Here is a 21,380-nt window from a genome sequence, read left to right as displayed (position 1 = left end):
AACACAGTGAGAATAAAAAGGAGCAAATGAAGGGCGCAGAAAAGGGCTAACTGTGGGATGCACGTGAAGGGGGCCGCTTTCTGTCCTGTCCCACGCTGTTTTTCCTGTGATCCTGGCGTTTTATCCCAGCAACAGGCAGAAATAACCAACTGCACAAAGATAGGACGCTATTGAAAGGAACGTAGTGCTATCTGTTGTTGAAACTGTGAACTACCTCGGCTGTGCATTTTTCTGTGTCCGACTAATTTCAAGAATCCCATTTGGGAACCACAGTATTGTAACTATTTTCTTTTACACTGCCTTAGCCATTGACAAAAGCTTAGTGATATCATCTGTGATCTTTTTTAAGACAGAGAATCAGGGTGGGACTCCTAGGATATACTTTCTAAAATGCAGGAGAATTGAATTAAACTAAAGTAGTTAGACCTTCTCTCATAGTCTAACTTATTATGTAATTTAGTTTCCTTATTATGTGGTTTAGTTCTTTCCTGTGAATAACTGTTGTATGCTTTTTAAAATGATAGTCATTCTCTTTGATACAGAGATAGACACAGAAGGTATTAAAGAGTTCTGCTTTCTGAGTGCTTTCCTACTGAATGACATACCATTTGCCCTAAGCTTCTGGCTCTGAATTTAACTAAACAAACACATATATTTATGTATGCATATGTCATGTATGTACCTAAATCTTTTTGATACTCAACTCACATTTATATTTATACTTGGTTATTTACTGGTCTTCTTTCACATTTTTATCTCTACTTCTCAGAGAGGATCTCCTAGTTCTCCTTTAAAAACTATTTTATTGTGATAAAATATGCATTAAGTTTACCATATTAATTATTTTTAAATGTGCAGTTTGGTGATGTTAGATACTTTCATAATGGTGTGCAGCCATGACTGCCATCCATCTCTGTTAACTCTCTTCTGCTTGTGAAACTGAAACTCTATACCCATTAAGCAGTAATATCCCTCCCCCACATTTCCCCCTACCTCCTGGCTACCATAATTTTACTTTCTGTCTCTATGATTTTTAATAATCTAAGTATTTTATATAAGGAATATCATAAAGTATTTGCCTTTTTGTTACTTTTGTTAGGTATTCTGCTTATTTCACTTAGCATATGTCCTCCAGGTTTATCCATATTTTAGCATATGCCAGAATGACCTTCCTTATAAGACTGAACTATATCCCATGACATGTATATACCACCTTTTGCTCACCCATTCATCTGTTAATACACAGATACTATGCTTTAGTTGCTGTCATGCTTTAGGTTTTTTGAATAATGTTACTATGAATATGGGTGTACAAAGATCTCTTCAAGATTCTGCTTTCAATTCTTCTGGGTATATTCTCAGAAGTGAGATTGCTGAATCATATGGTAATTCTACTTATACTTTTTGGAGGAAGCTGCTTTTCACAACAGCTTTACCATATTACATTCTTGCCAACAGTGCCCAAGGATTCCATTTCCCTACCATCGTCAACATTTTTTCCCGTTTATTTAAAGTAGCCTTCCTAATAGTATAAATGTTATCTCATTGTAATTTTGTGGATGTGCATTTCCCCAGTGGTTACTGATATTGAGCATCTTTTCATGTCCTTATTGGTTACTGGTGAAGATTCTTTTACAAATATCTACTCAAGTACTTTGCCCTTTCTTAATCGAATTTTTTTGTTGTTTTTGTTGAGTTTTAGGAGTTCCATATATATTACGGATGCTGATCCCTTGCCAGGTATATGATTTGCGAATATTTTATTTCATTCTGTGGGCTGCCTTTTTAATCTGTTGATAGTGTCTTTGGTGAACAAATTTTAAATTTTTTGATGGACTCCTATCTGTCTATTTTTTTCTTTTGTTACCTGTGGTTTTAACATGTGAGAAATCATTGCCAAACTCCATGTTGCAAAGCTTTTTCCCTGAGTTTTCTTATTAGAATTTTATAGTTTTAGGTCTTGCATTTAAATCTTTGATCTATTTCAGTTAATTTTTATAGATGATGTTAAATAAGGATCCATCTACATTCTTTTGCATGTAGATATCCGGTTTTCTGAGTTTCATGAATAGACTTTACTACCCCTATTGAATGGTCTTGGCTTCCTTGTCAGAAATCATGTGACCATATAGGTGGGTTTTTATTTCTGGACTCTATTCCCTTGGTTTATATATCTGTCTTTATTCCAGGGCCACATTATTTGATTACTGTAGTTTTGTTGTAGATTTGATATCAAAAAGTGTACATCTTCCAGTTTTGTTCTTTTTCCAGATTGTTTTGATTATTTTCGAGTCCCTTAAGATTGCATGTGGATTTAGAGAATTTCCTACTTCTGCAAAAAATGTCACTGAGGTTTTGACAAAGATTCTATTAAATTTGTAGATTTCTTTGGGTAGTGTTGGCATTCAACAATTTTAAGTCTTCTAATCCATGGTTGGGTGTGTTTCCATTCCTTTAAGTCATCTTTAATTTCTTTCAACAAAGCTTTATAATTTTCGGTGTGTCTTTTATCTCCTTGATTAATTTAACTCCTAGGGATTCTTTTTGATGCTATCGTAACTGATTGTTTTCATAATTTTCTTTCCAGATTTTCCATTTTTAGTGTATAGAGATCCTATGGACTTTTGTTTGCCATGCCTGCTGTTCAGTGTATCTGACTCTTTTGCAACCCCATGGACTGTAGCCCACCAGGCTCCTCTGTCCGTGGAATTTTCCAGGCAAGAATTTTGGAGTGGGTTGCCATTTCCTCCTCCAGAGGATCTTCCTGAACCAGGGATTGAACCCATGTCTCATGTGTCTCCTGCATTAGCAACAGATTCTTTACCACTGAGCCACCTGGGAAGCCTACTGATTTTTGTTTATTGACTTTGTATTGTATTTTGCAGCATTGCTTAATTCATTTATTAGTTCTAAATGTTTTGTGTGTATGTGGAATCTTTAGGGTTTTCTACATAAAAGATCATCTATAAACAAAGATAATTTTCCTTTTTGATTTGGGAGTCTTTTATTTTTGTTTCATGTCTAATAGCTCTGGCTAGAACTTGCAGTACTATATTGATTGAGTAGAAATGATGATAGCAGGAATCCTTGTGTTGTTCCTGATCCTTGAGAAAAATCTTTAAGTCTTCAACCATTGAGTGTGATATTTGCTGAAGGTTTATTCATGTATGAATTTTATTATTTTCCTTTTATTCCAGTTCATTTATTTATTTTTTTGAAAGGGTGTGACTTTTATCAAATTGTTTTCCTGTATCAGTTTGGATGATTATGTGGTTTAAATTTTCCTCATTCTGTTAATGTGATGTGTTGATTTATCAATTTACGTGTGTTGAAGCATCTTTGCATTCCAGGAATAAGTCCCACTTGATCATGGTATATAATCATCCCAATATGTTGCTGAATTTCATCTCCTAGTACTTTGTTGAGGATATTTTCATCAATTCATGAGATACATTGTTCTGTAGTTGTCTTTTCTTTTGCCTTTTTCTGGCTTTGGCATCAGGGAAATATTGGCCTCAGAGACTGAGTTAGGAAGGGTTCCCTCCTCTTCAAATATTTGGAAAAGTTTGAGAAGAATTGGTATTGGTTTTTATTTAGTTTGATATACTTTACCAATTAATTAATCAAGTCCAGGACTTTTCTTTGTTACAAGATTTTGATTACTGATTCAATTTCATTGCTAATACAGGTCTATTCAGATGCTTTATTTTTTTGTGATTTAGTCTTGGTAAGTTTTGTCTTTCTAGGAATTTGTCCTTTTCATTGAGATTATCCAGTTTGTTGGTGCACAACGTTATGAAAGTGTTTAATATCACTTAACTGTACATTTAAAAATGGTTAACTTGCCAAATTTTATGCTATGTATATTTTACCACAGTAAAATTGCTTTAAGGAAAGCTATAGGATCCTCTGTAAATAGAGATTTTAAAATGTGAATGATAAAAAAGGATAAATATAAATGTGAGTTGAATATAAAAAAGATTTGAGTACATATATAACCTATGCATACATAAATATCTGACTGACTACAAAACGGGTAAGAAGAGAAAAATAAAAGGACAGAGTACTGGCTTTTAAAAAATTCTAGTTGAAGTCCTTTTGATCTCTGAGGGGAGTTCTTGCAGTAGTGCAGATGGTTGAACAATGGCCACTGTCCTTTTTGTCTGCAACTCTGTGATAAGAAGCAACAATCAGCAATCAGAGCACAGACTCCCAGTATTTGGACAAAAGGGTCTTTTTGCCCACTCTGGTTCCTGCAGGCTGTGTGCACTCAGTTCCAGAAACACGTGCGCCGCTTCCTTTCATGGAGCAGGGGTGGGAGATGGGCACTTCTACTGTCCAAAGAGCTGAAATTGATCAAAATTAACTGCAATTTACCATTCAACCCTTCCCCTGGAAGTTGCAAGCTTTCAATAGACTCCAGAGTTCCAAGGAGGTTATACTAGATTCTGCCAGTGCAAACTGTTGTCTTGGTGGGAAAACAGATTCCTGGTTCTTCCTACACTGCCATCTTCCCAGAAACCTATCAATCTCTTATTATATTAACAGCTTTATTGAAGTATGATTTATATCTCATAAATTTAACCATTTTAAGTGTACGGTTTGTTGAATATCACTAAATTTATTGTTGTGCAAGCATAACTATAATCCAATCATTAAATATTTCTATCACTTCAGAAAAGTTCCCATGTACCCATTTTCAGTCAATTTCCACTTCAACTTCAAGTAACTTGTTATCTAGTTCCTGACACAATTTTGCCTATCTAAAATATTTAATATAAATGAAATCATACTATATTTAGGTTTTTGTATCTGACTCCTTTTCTTAGCACTGTGTTTTTGAGATTCATCCATGTTTTTATTTCTCAGTAGTTAATTCCTTTTAATTGCTGAGTAAGATACCATTTACTATATTTTGTTTATCCATTGAGTTGTTGTGCATATTAATTGTTTCCAGTGTTTATCCATTATGGTTAATATTATCATGAACACATGGGTACAAGTCTTCATATAGACATGTTTTTATGTCTCTTAGGTTTATCTTAGAGCATAGTGAGTATATGGTGAGTGTGTTTTGAGCTTTTTCAGAAACTTTCAAGTTATTTACCATCATGGCTATACTATTTTGCATTTCTACATACAATTTTTGGGAGATCCAGTTTCTCTATGACCTCAGCAGTGTTGGCATTGACCATGGATCATTATGGGCTTCCCTGCTGGCTCAGACAGTAAAGAACCTGCCTGCAATGCAGATAGACCTGGGTTCCATCCCTGCATTGGAAAGATTTCCTGGAGAAGGGAATGGCTACCCACTGCAATATTCTTGCCTGGAGAATCCCCATGGACAGAGAAACCTGGCAGGCTTCAGTATATGGGGTTGCAAAGAGTCAGACATGACTGAGTGACTTTCAATATATTATAGTCACTTTATGTGTGTGAGATAGTAGTATCTCACTGTAGTTTTTAATTTGGTTTTTTTTTGTACTGACGAATGCTTTTGAGTACCTTTTCATGTTTTTATTTACTATTCCTGTGTTTTCCTTGGTAAATGTTTTTTATGTCTTTTGCCCATGTTTTAATTGAGTTGCTTATCTTACTGAGTTAAAGAATTCTTTATATACTTGAGGTAAGATTGTAAATATTTCCTCCCATTTTGTGAATTATATTTAAAATTTTCTTAATGGTATGTTTTTAAATCCAAGAGCTTTTAATTGTGATGAAGTGTAATTTACCAAAGTTAATATTTTTTGTTGGATCATAACTTTTTGCATTTTATCTAAGAAATTTTTCTTGACCCAGTGCAACAAAGATTTTATCCTGTATTATCATACGAAATTTTGTTTTTTTAGCTTTCATATTAGGTCTATGATTAGCATCTTTCTTCTTTATTTCATTTTTATTTTTTGAAACATGGATATTCAAATGTTCCATTAACATACTTTTAAAATGATTATAACCTTTCCTTATTAAGCTATCCATGTGTATAGGCAAAAAATCAACTGACCCAATGGCTAACATTATACTCATATTCATATAGTTCAGTTCAGTTCAGGTGCTCAGTTGTGTCCGACTCTTTGTGACTCCATGAACTGCAGCATGCCAGGCCTCCCTGTCCATAACCAACTCCTGGAGTTTAACCAAACCCATGTCCATTGAGTCGGTGATGCCATCCAACCATCTCATCCTCTGTTGCCCCCTTTTCCTCCTGCCCCCAATCCCTCCCAGCATCAGGGTCTTTTCCAATGAGTCAACTCTTCACATGAGGTGGCCAAAGTACTGGAGTTTCAGCTTCAGCATCAGTCCTTCCAATGAACACCCAGGACTGATCTCCTTTAGGATGGACTGGTTGGATCTCCTTGCAGTCCAAGGGACTCTCAAGAGTCTTCTCCAACACCACAGTCCAAAAGCATCAATTCTTCGGGGCTCAGCTTTCTTTATAGTCCAACTCTCACATCCATACATGACCACTGGAAAAACCATAGCCTGGACCTCTGTTGGCCAAGTAATGTCTCTGCTTTTTAATATGCTGTATAGGTTGATCATAACTTTCCTTCCAAGGAGTAAGCGTCTTTTAATTTCATGGCTGCAATCACCATCACCAGTGATTTTGCAGCCCCAAAATTAAAGTCAGCCACTGTTTCCCCATCTATTTGCCATGAAGTGATGGGACCGAATGTCATGATCTTAGTTTTCTGAATGTTGAGCTTTAAGCCAACTTTTTCACTCTCCTCTTTCACTTTCATCAAGAGGTTCTTTAGTTCTTCACTTTCTGCCATAAAGGTGGTGTCATCTGCATATCTGAGGTTATTGATATTTCTCCCGGCAATCTTGAGTCCAGCTTGTGCTTCTTCCAGCCCAGCATTTCTCATGATGTACTCTGCATGTAAGTTAAATAAGCAGGGTGACAATATACAGCCTTGACGTACTCCTTTTCCTATTTGGAACCAGTCTGTTGTTCCATGTCCAGTTCTAACTGTTGCTTCCTGACCTGCATACAGGTTTCTCAAGAGGCAGGTCAGGTGGTCTGGTATTCCCATCTCTTTCAGAATTTTCCACAGCTTGTTGTGATCCACACAGTCAAAGGCTTTGGCATAGTCAATAAAGCAGAAACAGATGTTTTTCTGGAATTCTCTTGCTTTTTCAATGATCCAGCGGATATTGGCAATTTGACCTCTAGTTCCTCTGCCTTTTCTAAAGCCATCTTGTACACCTGGACATTCACAGTTCACATATTGCTGAAGCCTGGCTTGGAGAATTTTGAGCATTACTTTGCTAGTGTGTGAGATGAGTGCAATTGTGCGGTAGTTTGAGCATTCTTTGGCATTGCCTTTCTTTGTGATTGGAATGAAAACTGATCTTTTCCAGTCCTGTGGCCAGTCCTGAGTTTTCCAAATTTGCTGACATATTGAACGTAGCACTTTCACAGAATCATCTTTTAGGATTTGAAATAGCTCAAGTGGAATTTCATCACCTCCACTACCTTTGTTTGTAGTGTTGCTTCCTAAGGCCCACTTGACTTCATATTCCAGGATGTCTGGCTCTAGGTGAGTGATCACACTGTCATGATTAACTGGGTCATGAAGATCTTTTTTGTACAGTTCTCTGTGTATTCTTGCCACCTCTTCTTAATATCTTCTGCTTCTGTCAAGTCCATACCATTTCTGTCTTTTATTGAACCCATCTTTGCGTGAAATGTTCCTTGGTATCTCTAATTTTCTTGAGATCTCTAGTCTTTCCCATTCTATTGTTTTCCTCTATTTCTTTGCAGTGATCACTGAGGAAGACTTTCTTATCTCTCCTTGCTATTCTTTAGAATTCTGCATTCAGGTGCTTAATTCTTTCCTTTCCTCCTTTGCTTTTTGCTTCTCTTCTTTTCACAGCTAATTGTAAGACCTCCTCAGACAGCCATTTTGCTTTTTTGTATTTCTTTTTCTTGGGGATGGTCTTGATCCCTGTCTCCTGTACAATGTCATGAATCTCTGTCCATAATTCATCAGGCACTCTATCAGATCTAGTCGCTTAGATATATTTCTCACTTCCACTGTATAATCATAAGGGAAATGATTTAGGTCGTACCTGAATGGTTTAGTGCTTTTCCCCACTTTCTTCAATTTAAGTCTGAATTTTCCAAGAAGGAGTTCATGATCTGAGCCACAGTCTGCTCCTGGTCTTGTTTTTGCTGACTGTATAGAGCTTCTTCATCTTTTTTTTTTTGTTTGTTTGTTTGCTTTGTTTTTCATTTATTTTTATTAGTTGGAGGCTAATTACTTTACAATATTGTAGTGGTTTTTGCCATACATTGACATGAATCAGCCATGGATTTACATGTGTTCCCCATCCTGATCCCCCCTCCCACCTCCCTCCGCATCCCATCCCTCTGGGTCTTCCCAGTGCACCAGCCCTGAGCACTTGTCTCATGCATCCAACCTGGGCTGGCGATCTGTTTCACACTTGATAATATACATGTTTCAATGCTATTCTCTCAGATCATCCCACCCTCGCCTTCTCCCACAGAGTCCAAAAGTCTGTTCTATACATCTGTGTCTCTTTTTCTGTCCTGCATATAGGGTTATCGTTACCATCTTTTAAAATTCCATATATATGCGTTAGCTTCTCCATCTTTGGCTGCAAAGAATATAATCAATCTGATTTCGGTGTTGGCCATCTGGTGATGTCCATGTGTAGAGTCTTTTCTTGTGTTTTTGGAAGAGGGTGTTTTCTATGACCAGTGCCTTCTCTTGGCAAAACTCTATTAGCCTTTGCCCTGCTGCATTCTGTACTCCAAGGCCAAATTTGCCTGTTACTCCAGGTATTTCTTGACTTCCTACTTTTGCATTCCAGTCCCCTATAATGAAAAAGACATATTTTTTGGGTGTTAGTTCTAAAATGTCTTGTAATCTTCAAAGAACCGTTCAGCTTCTTCAGCATTACTGGTCGGGACATAGGCTTGGATTACCATGATATTGAATGGTTTGTCTTGGAAACAAACAGAGATCATTCTGTTGTTTTTGGGATTGCATCCAAGTACTGCATTTTGGACTCTCTTGTTGACTGTGATGGCTACTCCATTTCTTCTAAGGGATTCCTGCCCACAGTAGTAGATAGAATGGTCACCTGAGTTAAATTCACCCATTCCAGCCCATTTTAGTTCATTGATTCCCAGAATGTTGATGTATTAGTATTGTATTCAATAGTATTAATAGTATTCAATAGTATTGTATTAAAATACTAATAGCTTTTCCACTCAGATCAAGCATATTACAAGGATGCCCACTTTTGTGGCTGTTATGCAACATTATACTAGAAGTTCTAACCAGAACAAATAGACAAGAAAAAGAAATAAAAAGACATACAAATTTGAAAGAAGTAAAGCTGTCTCTGCTTGCAGATGACATATCCTATATAGAGAAAATCCCAAAGCATCCACAAGAAAGCTACTAGAGCTAATAAACAAATTTAGCAAAGTTGCATGATACAAGATCAATACCTAAAAGCAGTTGTGTTTCTAGCAATGAACAAAAGAAAATGAAATTAAGAAAGCAATTCTGTTTACAGTGGCATCACAGTGAATACAATTCTTAGTAATAAATTTAAGAAGAAGAAAGACTTGAACACTTGAAAACTATAAAAACATTCCTAAAAAATTAAATAAGGCATAAATTATTGAAAGACATTCCATATTGTGGATTGGGAGATTTAATATCGTTAAAATGTCAAGACCACCAGCAGTCTACAGAGTCAGTCAAATTCCTATCAAAATCCCAATGGCATTTTTTTTGCAACAATAGGAAAACCCATCTTAAATTAAAATGAAATCTCAAGGCTAAAACAATCTTGGAAAAGAAGACAATTGGAATATCTTTTCATGTTGGAGGACTTACAGTTCCTGATTTCAAAATAATGAGAAATCTACAGTAATCAAAATAATGTAACGGCATAAATATAAATATATAGACCAAAGAAATAGATTAGTGGACCCATAGATAAACCCTTATATACTGGTCAGTTGATTTAAACAAGGGTGTTTAGACCATTTAATGAATAAAGAGCAGTCTTTTGAATAAATAATATTGGGGAAACTTATTCACATGCAAAAGATTGAAATTGAACATTTACCTTTCACCATATATAAAAATTAACTTATGGTAGATCAAAGACCTAAACTTAAGAGCCAAAGCCATATGAGAAACATAAGATAAAACTTCATCAGTTTAGATTTGGTAAGGTTTTCCTTGATATGACACAAAAGTCATAGAAAAAAAACAGGAAAAAGATAAATCTGAGTTCTTCAAAATTCAAAATTTTGACATCAAAATACACTATTAAGAGAGTGAAAAGACAACTCACAAAATGGGAGAAAATAATATAAATTAATTTCTGATAGGGGATTAGTATCTAGAATATTTAAAGAGCTATAGCTCAACAACAAAAACCGAAGAATTTAATTTTAAAAAGGACAAAGGATTTGAATAGGCGTTTTTGAAAGAAAATATACATACAGTAAATAAACACTTGAAAAGATACTCCATATCATTGCTTATTAGGGAAAGCAAATCAAAGCCACAATGAGATACCACTTTATACTCACTTAGATGCCCCATCTCAACATATGTAAAATAACAAGTTTGGCAAGGCTACAGAGAAATTGGTACAGTTATGCATTGCTGGTGGGTCTGTAAAATGGTAGAGTCATTGTGGAAAATAGTTTGATGCTTCCTAAAATGTTAAACACAGAATTACTATATAATCTAACAATTTCTCCCCTTAAGTAAATACTCCTGAGAATTAAAAGCAGTAACTTAAGCAGATATATGTATACCAGTATTTATGTAACAATAGTCAAATACTCAAAAGGCAGAAAAAACCAGTGTCCATCAAAGGATAAGTATATAAGAAAAATGTGATATATACACACAATTGAATATCTTTCATCCATAAAAATGAATGAAATGCTAATATATATTCTAATATGGTTCCCAGGGACAGAGGAGCCTGGTGGGCTCTACAGTCCATGGCGTCACAAAGAGTCAAACACAACTTAGTGACTGAGCATGCACAACATGGTTAAACTTTGAAAATATTATGCTAAGCAGAATAAGTCAAGTGAAAAAAAGTATTACATAATTGCATTTATATGAGATACCTAGAATAGGCAAATTCATACACATACACAGGGCTTCCCAGGTGGTGCTACTGGTAAAAAAACCCATCTGCCAATGCAGGAGACACCAGAGATGTGGGTTCGATCCCTGGGTTGGGAAGATCCCCTGGAGGAGGACATGGCAACCCACTTCAGTATTCTTGCCTGGAAAGTCCTATGGACAGAGGAGCCTGGCGGGCTACAGCCCAGGAGGCTACAAAGTTGGACATGACTGAGCACACACATGATATACATATCGAAAGTAAAGAGGCTGTGCAAGGGGAATGAAAAGTTGTTTAATGGGTACAGAGTTTCTGTTTAGGATAATTTAAAAGTGTTAGACATGAATAGCAGAGTGGTTACACAACATTCTAAATGTACTTAATACCTCTAACACATACTCTAAACATGGCTAAAATGGTAAATTTTGTTATTTATATATTACCATGTAAGAAAGTCAATTGATCATACTAAGTTCTCTCTCCTAGTCCATTTATCCTTTTGTCTCTTCTTATGCCATGTTGTTTTGATTACTGTAGCTTTAGTCTTGAAATTAGAACCAACTTCAATAGTTATCCACATAATTTACACACATAGGTACTACTTCCCATGTTTTTTTCTATCTTCACATGATTCAATATAGTCTCTTTATCATTTCCTTTTAGCTTGATGGATTGCTTTATTATTTTCAATCTGTATCCAGTATTTCTAGGTTTTGTAGGGCCAAATTGCTAACAATGAATTTTCTTTGTTTTTTAAAAAAATACTGGAGAATACCTTTATTTTATCTTATTTTTGATGAGTAGTTTGTTCTAGATAGAGAATTCTTGGTACCAACTTTTTTTTTTTGCTTTTAGGACTTTATATGTCATTTTACTACATTCTGGCATCCATTGTTTCTGTAAGCCTTTAGTTGTATTTTCCTTTGGTTGTGTATGAATCATTTTTCTCTTGCTGCTTTCAAGATTTCGTCTTTGTCTTTCTCAAGTTTGATTGTGCTGTGTTGAGGTCTGAATCACTTTGTGTGTATCCTGCTTGGATTCATTATGCTTTTTGGAACTGGAGATAAATGTTTTACATGGAATTTGAAAAGTTTGAGCCAATATTTCTTCAAATCTTTTTTCTCCTTTCTGTGTCTTTTCTCTCTTTTGTGGTTCATTCCTATCGCACATATACTGGCCCATGGTATATCTGACATTTTCTCTCAGGTCTCTGAGGCTCTTTTCACGTTTGTTCATTTTTTTCTTTGTTATTTGGATTGGATAAGTCATATTGGTGTATCTTTTAAGTTCTGTTTGTTGCTTTGTGTCAAGTTTACTGATTCTTGTGTTAATATTTATTTGTCTTGCTGGGTATTAGTTGCAGCATATAGGATCTTCAGTCTCTTTTGCAGCACACGGGATCATTAGTTGTGAGATGCAAGCTCTCAGTTGTGGCATGTGGGATTTAGTTCTTTGACCAAGAATCAAACCTGGGCCTCCTGCATTGGAAGCATGGAGTCTTACCCACTGGAGGACCATGGAAGCCTTTTTCCCTCTTTTTCTTCTGATTTTTTTCTTCTTTCGTTTAAAATCTGCCACTGAGCCCTCTTTAGAGAACTTTCCATTTCAGTTATAGTTCAGTTGTTCATCTGGGTTTTGGTGTTTTTATGCATTCCGTTTCTCTATTGAAATTTCCTTTTTATTGAAACATGATTATCATCAGTTCAGTTCAGTTCAATTCAGTCACTCAGTCGTGTCCAACTCTTTGCAACCCCATGAATCACAGCATGCCAGGCCTCCCTGTCCATCACCAACTCCTGGAGTTTACTCAAACTCATGCCCATCGAGTTGGTGATGCCATCCAGCCATCTCATCCTCTGTCACCCCCTTCTCCTCCTGCCCCCAATCCCTCCCAGCATCAGGGTCTTTTCCAATGAGTCAACTCTTCGCATGAGGTGACCAAAGTACTGGAGTTTCAGCTTCAGCATCAGTCCTTCCAATGAACACCCAGGACTGATCTCCTTTAGGATGGACTGGTTGGATCTCCTTGCAGTCCAAGGGACTCTCAAGAGTCTTCTCCAACACCACAGTCCAAAAGCATCAATTCTTCGGGGCTCAGCTTTCTTTATAGTCCAACTCTCACATCCATACATGACCACTGGAAAAACCATAGCCTGGACCTTTGTTGGCCAAGTAATGTCTCTGCTTTTTAATATGCTATCTAGGTTGGTCATAACTTTCCTTCCAAGGAGTAAGCATCTTTTAATTTCATGGCTGCAGTCACCATCTGCAGTGATTTTGGAGCCCCCCAAAATAAAATCTGACAGTTTCCACTGACTCCCCATCTATTTCCCATGAGGTGATGGGACCGGATGCTATGATCTTAGTTTTCTGAATGTTGAGCTTTAAGCCAACTTTTTCACTCTCCTCTTTCACTTTCATCAAGAGGCTTTATAATTACCATAGTTTCCTTTAATTTTTAGAACATATTTATAATAGTTGCTTTGGCCCTCAGAGGTAGAAATTATTATGTTCTTATTATAAATGAGGAAAGGTGCAGAGCATCCGACTAAAATTTGGCTATAATCATACAGTTACCAAAGTCCCAAAGCTGGGATATAGTCCCCAACTGATAGATGTAGTCACAATATTATACTTTCCTTCCTTAAAAGAGAGTCTATATACAAATGACATTCTTTGCTATTTTGATTAATGAGTGTATGATCATTTTCTTAGAATCCTACTTTCAGCACATAAAAGTGGGTTTAAGTCATCTCATGCCCAGGATTTCCAAATAATTTTTCTTAGAGTGGTATTGAACTATCTAAACCTCAGGTCTTTGAAAATTCTCATTTAAATGTCCAACAAGCACTATTCATTTATACTGTGAAGTCAGACAAGATTGTTGTTAGAGATGGTCCTAAAAAGTAATGAAATTTAAACATTTGAAAGAGCCCAGGTGTATATATATGTGTGTGATTGTGTATATTGCCAAGAAATTTTCATGCAATGCAAATCATTTTCTACACCCTTTGACATGGAACTGAAATATCTTTGTTTCAGTCATCCCACAAAACACTAAGATAGTGTTTTGCTATCTTAGAAAATAGTCTGAAGGTCAGTTTTGATTGCTCTAACTCTGAAATCTTTTGTGTTCCTGAGAGCATGCAGAGTTTTAGATGTAATCACTAATAGTCTCTAAAAAATATTATGTTGCCATGGATTACAAGGCTCTCTGAGAGTACTGTAGATGAGACAGTTTATGAGTTTTTGAAGTTCCACCAAGAAAAATTGGATTTAGAGCCTTAAATTAAATTCACTGAAAGTTCAGATGTGCTGTCAGTATTAAACCAACCAAAGTGACTGTATTAAAATATGGCATGTCTTTGAATTAAAATATATAAGGTGCTATTTGGAAATAATTCTCTTTTGGTGTGTCATTTTGAGATTGTTAATACTCTTGTCCTATATCTAAATAGGTATACAGACAGTTGGAATTTTAGCATAACAATGTGAAAAGTGCTAGTGAAAGTTGCTCAGTCGTGTCCAACTCTTTGCAACCCCATGGACTTTAGAGTTCATGGAATTCTCCAGGCCAGAATACTGGATTGAGTAGATGTTCCCTTTTCCAGGGGATCTTCCCAACCCAGGAATCAAACAGGAATCTCCTGCATTGCAGGCAGATTCTTTACCAGCTGAGCTACCAGGGAAGCCCAACATAACAATGAACCCCCCCGCCCCCCCAACCACCACAAAATAGATAAAAGAGGAAGAATGACAATGTATCTATGTTGAATATTTTTCCTCAAAAATATGACATCAATATCATCTACTATAGGTCTGGAGACACTGTCTTTAGGGAGCCTATGTATAAGATATGGAATTTTACACATTTCAAATTCAGTGGTCTTGATATACTTTCTTAAAATGTTATTATTCATCTGTAGCATGGCTTTAAAGTGGAGTATATGAGTACCAATGAATTAGCTCTTTGGGAGTCCTTGCCTGCTGTGTAGGATGACTTAACATTGCTACTCTATACCTCTAACTGTACTCGGTCCCCTAAGATTTGGTGATCCGTATCAGCAGGTTCCCTTGCTCCATGACTTTCAGTTGGCTTCAGCTGCAAGTAGGAACCTTCCAGTCATCTGGAAGAGGGCTGGGAGAAAGGGGAGTCAGAATATTTAATCCCTAGCCCCCTGACTGGGTATAGGAGTGGCCTTGAGCTGGTGCTGCCCTTCACTGAGGGGTCAAATGATGCTCTTCTCACATCCCTCTGTGTCCCTGAGAGCTGTGCCCCTTTGAGCTGGGTAGAAGTGTAGGAAAAGCTGACATAGCAGGCTTGAATGCTTATCTTCAGAAAGATTTGCTTACAAAGTTGGCATTTGGCGGCCATCTGGGAACTTGGATTTTTAACATTTCCCACCATCCTCAGAATTGTCGAGTGGCTCACTCTCCCTTAAATTTTGCATAAATGACATGGTTTTTGCTTAACACCTGCTTTCCTTCTGGGAGTCTGAAATTATGGTATGTGGGAGATAGAGGCTGCCTATCACAAACGGTTTCTGTATGAACCCTGGGTGCGGAGTTTCTAATCAACTTCCCTGGTTGGCAACATTTCATGTGTGTGTTCATGTCTTGCTGGGGGAATTAAACACATCCTGTGTGACAGGAAGCTTGTGCTTGGCTTCCCCTGTGTGCCTTTACCCTATGTTGACTGTAATCTGTATCCTTCCTCTGTAATAAATCTTACCCAAGGGTGGGACTTAAGATGAGTGAATGAGTTTCTAATGAATCACTGAACCTGGGGTTGGTCTTGGCCTATGACATAAAGAGTAAAAGAGCTTTGCTGTAACTTCCCAGAGTACTGCTCCATGCCTTTTAATTTCTTTACCCTCTGCCCACCCATTTGAAAATAGTTTTAGATCTTTATTAAATCATGTGAGTGCACTCTTGTCTTCTGAAACATTGATTATCACCTAGTGACTGTAGATATTTCATATAAAAATACTGATAATTATTTGATTCATGATTTAGTTTTTTTTCAACAGAAAAAGTAATGGTTTTAAAAATAAAATAATGGTAACGTGTGACTTTGTTATCTTCTTTAATGAGAAAATCTGATTAGGTTATGCTTCCCTAATGGATGAAGGCTTATGTATCTTAAACCAGAAAGGGATAAATAAACTGGTGGTTGATTGCCCTTGAAATATAGCTAGATATTGTTTTTTCTCCTTCACCTTTTTATATTCTGGAGAAAAATGTAGACTTACTCTTCAAAATACAGAGACTAAGAAAAAATACACAGTGATAAGAAACAAAGTGTTCATAAAATATATTTATATACTATAAAGATATCACTAAAATCATGAGATGAATGCTGTTACATTCCTAATGGAAGCAATCATATAATCTCTAACAATCACAGCATTTTTAAATTGAAGTATAGTTGTTACAATGTTGTGTTAGTTTCAGGTGTACAACAAAATGATTCAGTTATATATATGTGTGGGTGTTTATTATTTTTCAGATTTTTCCCATTATAGATTATTACAAGATACTGAATATAGTTTCCTGTGCTAAGCAATAGGTCCTTGTTATCTGTTTTATATATAGTAGTATGTATCTTTTAATCCCAAACTCACAATTTATCCCTTAACGCCCCACTGCCCCCTGCTTCCCCTTTGGTAACCATAAGCTGTTTTCTATGTTACGATCCCAGCATTTTTAACAGGTGTTAAAAGCAGTCATGGCACCTCTAACAGGTACTTTGTGTGTTCATGTAGTACATTTAAATTGTTTCTTGCTAATGTTTAGACTAACATCCTTAGCATCCATAGCTATTTGTATCACTAACTTTTATTCTTTCACACTGTGCTCTGTGGAGCTTGATGAGACATTGTGCTTAATGGAATGGAATGCTTTCTCTTAAAAGTCTAAAAATTATATGACTTAAATTTCAAGTTTCAATATAATTTACGCCAACTTTTAAATTAATTAAGTAGAAAATAAATATGCATCTTTGGATGATTTCTCAAAAAAATTCAAAGAAAGAAGAGTAAGATACTGTATGTTTTCATTTATATGAGGAATCTTAAAAAATGAACAAATAAAGCAGATACAGACTAACAGACACAGAATAAACTAGTGGCTGCCAAAGGAGTAGGGTGGGGATAAGGGTAAGGGAATGGGTGAAATAGATGAAGGGGGTTAATATGTACAAACTTCTTATTACAAAATAAGTCACGGGGATGTAATGTACAACAAAGGGGATATAGTTAATAATACTGTAATAACTCTATATGGTACATAATATAAACAAGCATCAAATCACTATGTTGTACATCTGAAATGATACGTCAATGATGCTTCAGTAAAAGTAAGTGCTTAATGTAAACTTTTGTGGTTTTTCCCCAACCGTATTTATGTCAGCTGTGTTGACCTACAAATGTGTTTTATATTTATAGATAAAAAGCTTTGTTTTAGAGAACACATGATGTATGCCCTTTGTTTATTAATGTCTTGGTAAACCACATGTCTTCTTGATAAAGTAATCTTGAATCAGAAAGACCTCTCTACTGGGTATGTTACTTCAGTTTACTTGTGTCATTATTGATTGCCTTTGCTAATACATGCTCTCTTCATTGTAATTTAGCTCCATCCCAGCAACCTCCACCCAGAGGACAAGTTCAAAGTTCTTCTGCTATCAATCTCTCCTGGAGTCCACCTGATTCTCCAAATGCCCACCAGCTTACTTACAGTTTATTCAGGGACGGTTTTGAAATCTACACAGTTGAAGATCAATACCCATACAGTGAGTCTCAAGCTTTGGTGTTGGAAAGATAAAATATTCTGAGAATTGATACATTAGTTAAGTTCCTTGACATTGAGGAGAAATGCTGTTGTTTAGCAGGGAGTGTTTCAGCGGAGAGAGAATCACAGATCTCACAGTAGTCAAAGAAACCCAGTGAAAATGAGATGCTTATTATTTGATAAGTCATGAATGCTTATCAAAGCCTCAAAGATGAAAAAAAAAATACCCTTTACAGCACTAATGAGGATATGGAGAAGCTAGAACTTACATAAACTGCTGGGCTATCTGTGTGAGTTTGCTGGTATGACTTTTCACGTGGGACAACTTGTTAAAATATGTAAGAATCCTTACTCTTTTGTAAACCATTTGACTCAACAAACCTACTTTAGAAAATTTATTTCAAATGAAATCATAAGTAGATAGCAAATCACAAAATACTTCCAAAGCTCCACTATCTGTAGTAGCAAAATATTAGGAAAAGTCAGACACTCAGAAAACTTTCAGTAAATTATGGTACATGGCATGATAGAATCTGGTACATTATTAAGTAAATTGTAGAATATGGTTACCTATAAAATGCTGTCTTAGTTTACTTATCAGTGAATAGAAAATATCCATGACATACAGTTTAAGGTATTGGGTTAAGATCTTATAGAAAAAACTAAATGAATCTTTTAGCCAACCCAATAGGTTAATTCAGTAGTAAAATCAAACATCAATTATACCCTTCAGTCTAGAGGCAGAGGCATGTTTTTCAGAGTAACATATTGTGATCTATTGATAACCAAAAGATATGAAAAATAACCTGTCAATTATATACATTTAATTAAAAACATAAAATACAACAAACTGATGTGTAGTTTTCTCTGTGTATAAGGATTGTAGAAAATTTATCAAATATTTGTTATTTTATAGAAATATTTCTGTTATTATAGAAATATTATTCTAATATTTCTGCATTTCAAATTTTAAATTCTCAGGTTGAAGAGTGAACTTCTCTAAAAGGGAAAAGAGAGTGTTAACATGAAAGCAAATAGCTTAAATTTATGCATACATTGCCATTTTCACAGAGGTAGAACCCAGCAACACTGAAATGAAAGAGGGGAAGGATATGAACAAACCATGAAGATTATCTTTGCACCTGTAACTTGTATGAATTTTAAAGGATCTTGTAGAAATCAAACTATAGAGACCCATTATCTTTAAAAAAATTATACTCAGATATTTTAGATACTGTTTCCCTAAAAGCAGAAGAAGACTTAGAGATTTTTACATTCTTCTAACTCTGTCTTCTCTGAGGTTTGCTTCCATTATGTTTAGCTACAAGCTATTTTAGGAAACTAGTTTTAAGTGATACTGAAACATTTATTCCAATTCAGGTTGCTATTTCATTCTCTTTATATAAGACCTAATTTTCCAAATTCTTGTTTAACATGCATAATTAGTTAGAAAAGTATAAAGAAACACTGAAGTTCCACAATCTTCCTCAAAATGATTAGGAAGATACCTTGTTTTGACACATAGATTGGCATTACAACTTTTGCATAGCATACATTTTTATCTTATATATGTTGCAGTCGGTTACACTTTGCACCCAGTTCGGTATGACTTACATTATTACACCCAGTACTTTGTGTTATCTCTAAGTATAGCTTCAGTATTCCAAGTCTTCTTTGAAGTTAATGGAAATTCTGAACTTCACGATGCAGATTGCAAACGGAAATGAACATCTGTCTACATCTGCCATGTTGGCAGAGCATACCAAAAACCTGCTACTAGGATGTTTATTTTCTTCCAAATATCAGCATGATCCAGGTGTCCTGAAACTTAAGCTTTTGTGATAGGAGAAGAGAGGCTTATACTAATATTGAAAGTGATTTAGAAGATGACAGTACCACTGGTTGGATTAATTCTACAGTTTTGAATTAGGGTCACTCTGTTTTCCATATATCAATATTTTATAGAACATTGCATGTGAACACCACACTCTGGCTCTTTTACATGATTGCACTAATATAGAATCTAAATAACAGTTTTTTTTTAATATAATGTGTGCTTATTGACTAATCAGACATTTATATAATCCCATTAAACAAGGTATTATTTCTTAAATCCTTATCTTTCATTAAAAAATGCTGCTTCTGGCATTTCTTGACAATGACTATAATTAATGATGTGAAAATTATCTGCCTGATGGCATTTGAACAGTAAGAACAATTGGTTAATGTTGTCAGAACATTGTATCATTCTAATAATACCCTCATGTTTATCACTCTGTTTCCAGTGTGTGGATAGCACGTGTAATATGAAGAGGAAACAGTACTTATATTCAGTCGGATGAACACAAATCTTTGGGTTAAATAAAGGCATTTGGAATTATAGGTGGAGAATCACTGAACTTTTCAAAGAAAATTAATAGTGTCGTCTTCCAAGCAAGTTTGACCATTTGGTTGAGACTATTATAGAATTCCTTGTTAGAATAAAACTTTTCCTAGCTGGCCTGATGCACTGTGGGATTCTCCAAAGTGGTAGTTGCCACCCTAAGATCATAACACACTGATATGTTCATCTTTAGAACTTGGAAATTATTAGTTCTTAATAACACCTGCTAATAAAGATGAAATCATTTTAAAGTTTATAAATAATTTTTTTAAAGGAAGTTAAGGTATAGTCAGTGATTTCCCTAAGTAACATTTCACTTGTTTTTGCATCCTCATTAGTTTTCAAGAGTAGAAGGGAAAGATGTAGGGATAAAGTTCATACATTGGGAATTGTACATAATCAGCACTTTTAATATTATTTATCTCCCCTGCAGCATCAATCAGGGTTGCCAACTGGTATTTTATGTGCCATAGTGAAGAAGGGAGGGCTTCCCAGGTGGCGCTAGTGGTAAAGAACCTGCCTGCCAATGCAGGACACATAAGAGACATGGGTTTGTTCCCTGGGTAGGGAAGATCCCCTGGAGGAGGGCATGGCAGCCCACTCCAGTATTCTTGCCTGGAGAATCCCATGCACAGAGGAGCCTGGTGGGCTACAGTCCTTGGGGTTGCAAAGAGTCAGACATGACTGAACCAGCTTAGCATGCAGTGGTGAAGAGAACAGCTCTCATAGGACATAGCATGCTTTTGATTGTTCTGAAGTTTTAGGTGGCGGTTATTAAATCAGTTTTTCCTACTTGAATTTCAAACTAAAGGCAAACTAGACATAAGAATTCCATCGATAAGATGGAAATGAAAAATAAGAGTCTTCTTTATTACCAAGAGAAGCCAGATTGGAGACTATAACTTCTGTGGGAAGACAGATTAGAAAAGAAAAAAAAGAAATCAATGAGTTGGTTAAGCATACTTTGTTTTTTTTTCCCTCCCGAATTCACAATCAATTAAATCTTTCCTCCTTCGGGACACCATGAGTGGGGCGAATGGTCCTTAATTGTTACTCTAGGGTA

General features: G+C 35.8%; 1 protein-coding gene across 1 annotated transcript in view; it reads left to right on the top strand.

The window, feature by feature from the left end:
• The window catches only part of USH2A (usherin), an 890,339-nt gene that overhangs the window by 207,159 nt on the left and 661,800 nt on the right, over window positions 1-21,380 (top strand). The window contains exon 16 of the mRNA XM_043922807.1: window positions 17,777-17,935. Within this exon, the coding sequence (XP_043778742.1) occupies window positions 17,777-17,935 (159 nt within the window). The remainder of the gene's footprint in view (window positions 1-17,776; window positions 17,936-21,380) is intronic.

Source organism: Cervus elaphus, chromosome 14 (assembly GCF_910594005.1).
Source record: "Cervus elaphus chromosome 14, mCerEla1.1, whole genome shotgun sequence".
Lineage (NCBI taxonomy): Eukaryota > Metazoa > Chordata > Mammalia > Artiodactyla > Cervidae > Cervus > Cervus elaphus.
Note: the sequence above shows the minus strand (reverse complement) of the source record. Positions and strands in the feature narration are given on the sequence as shown.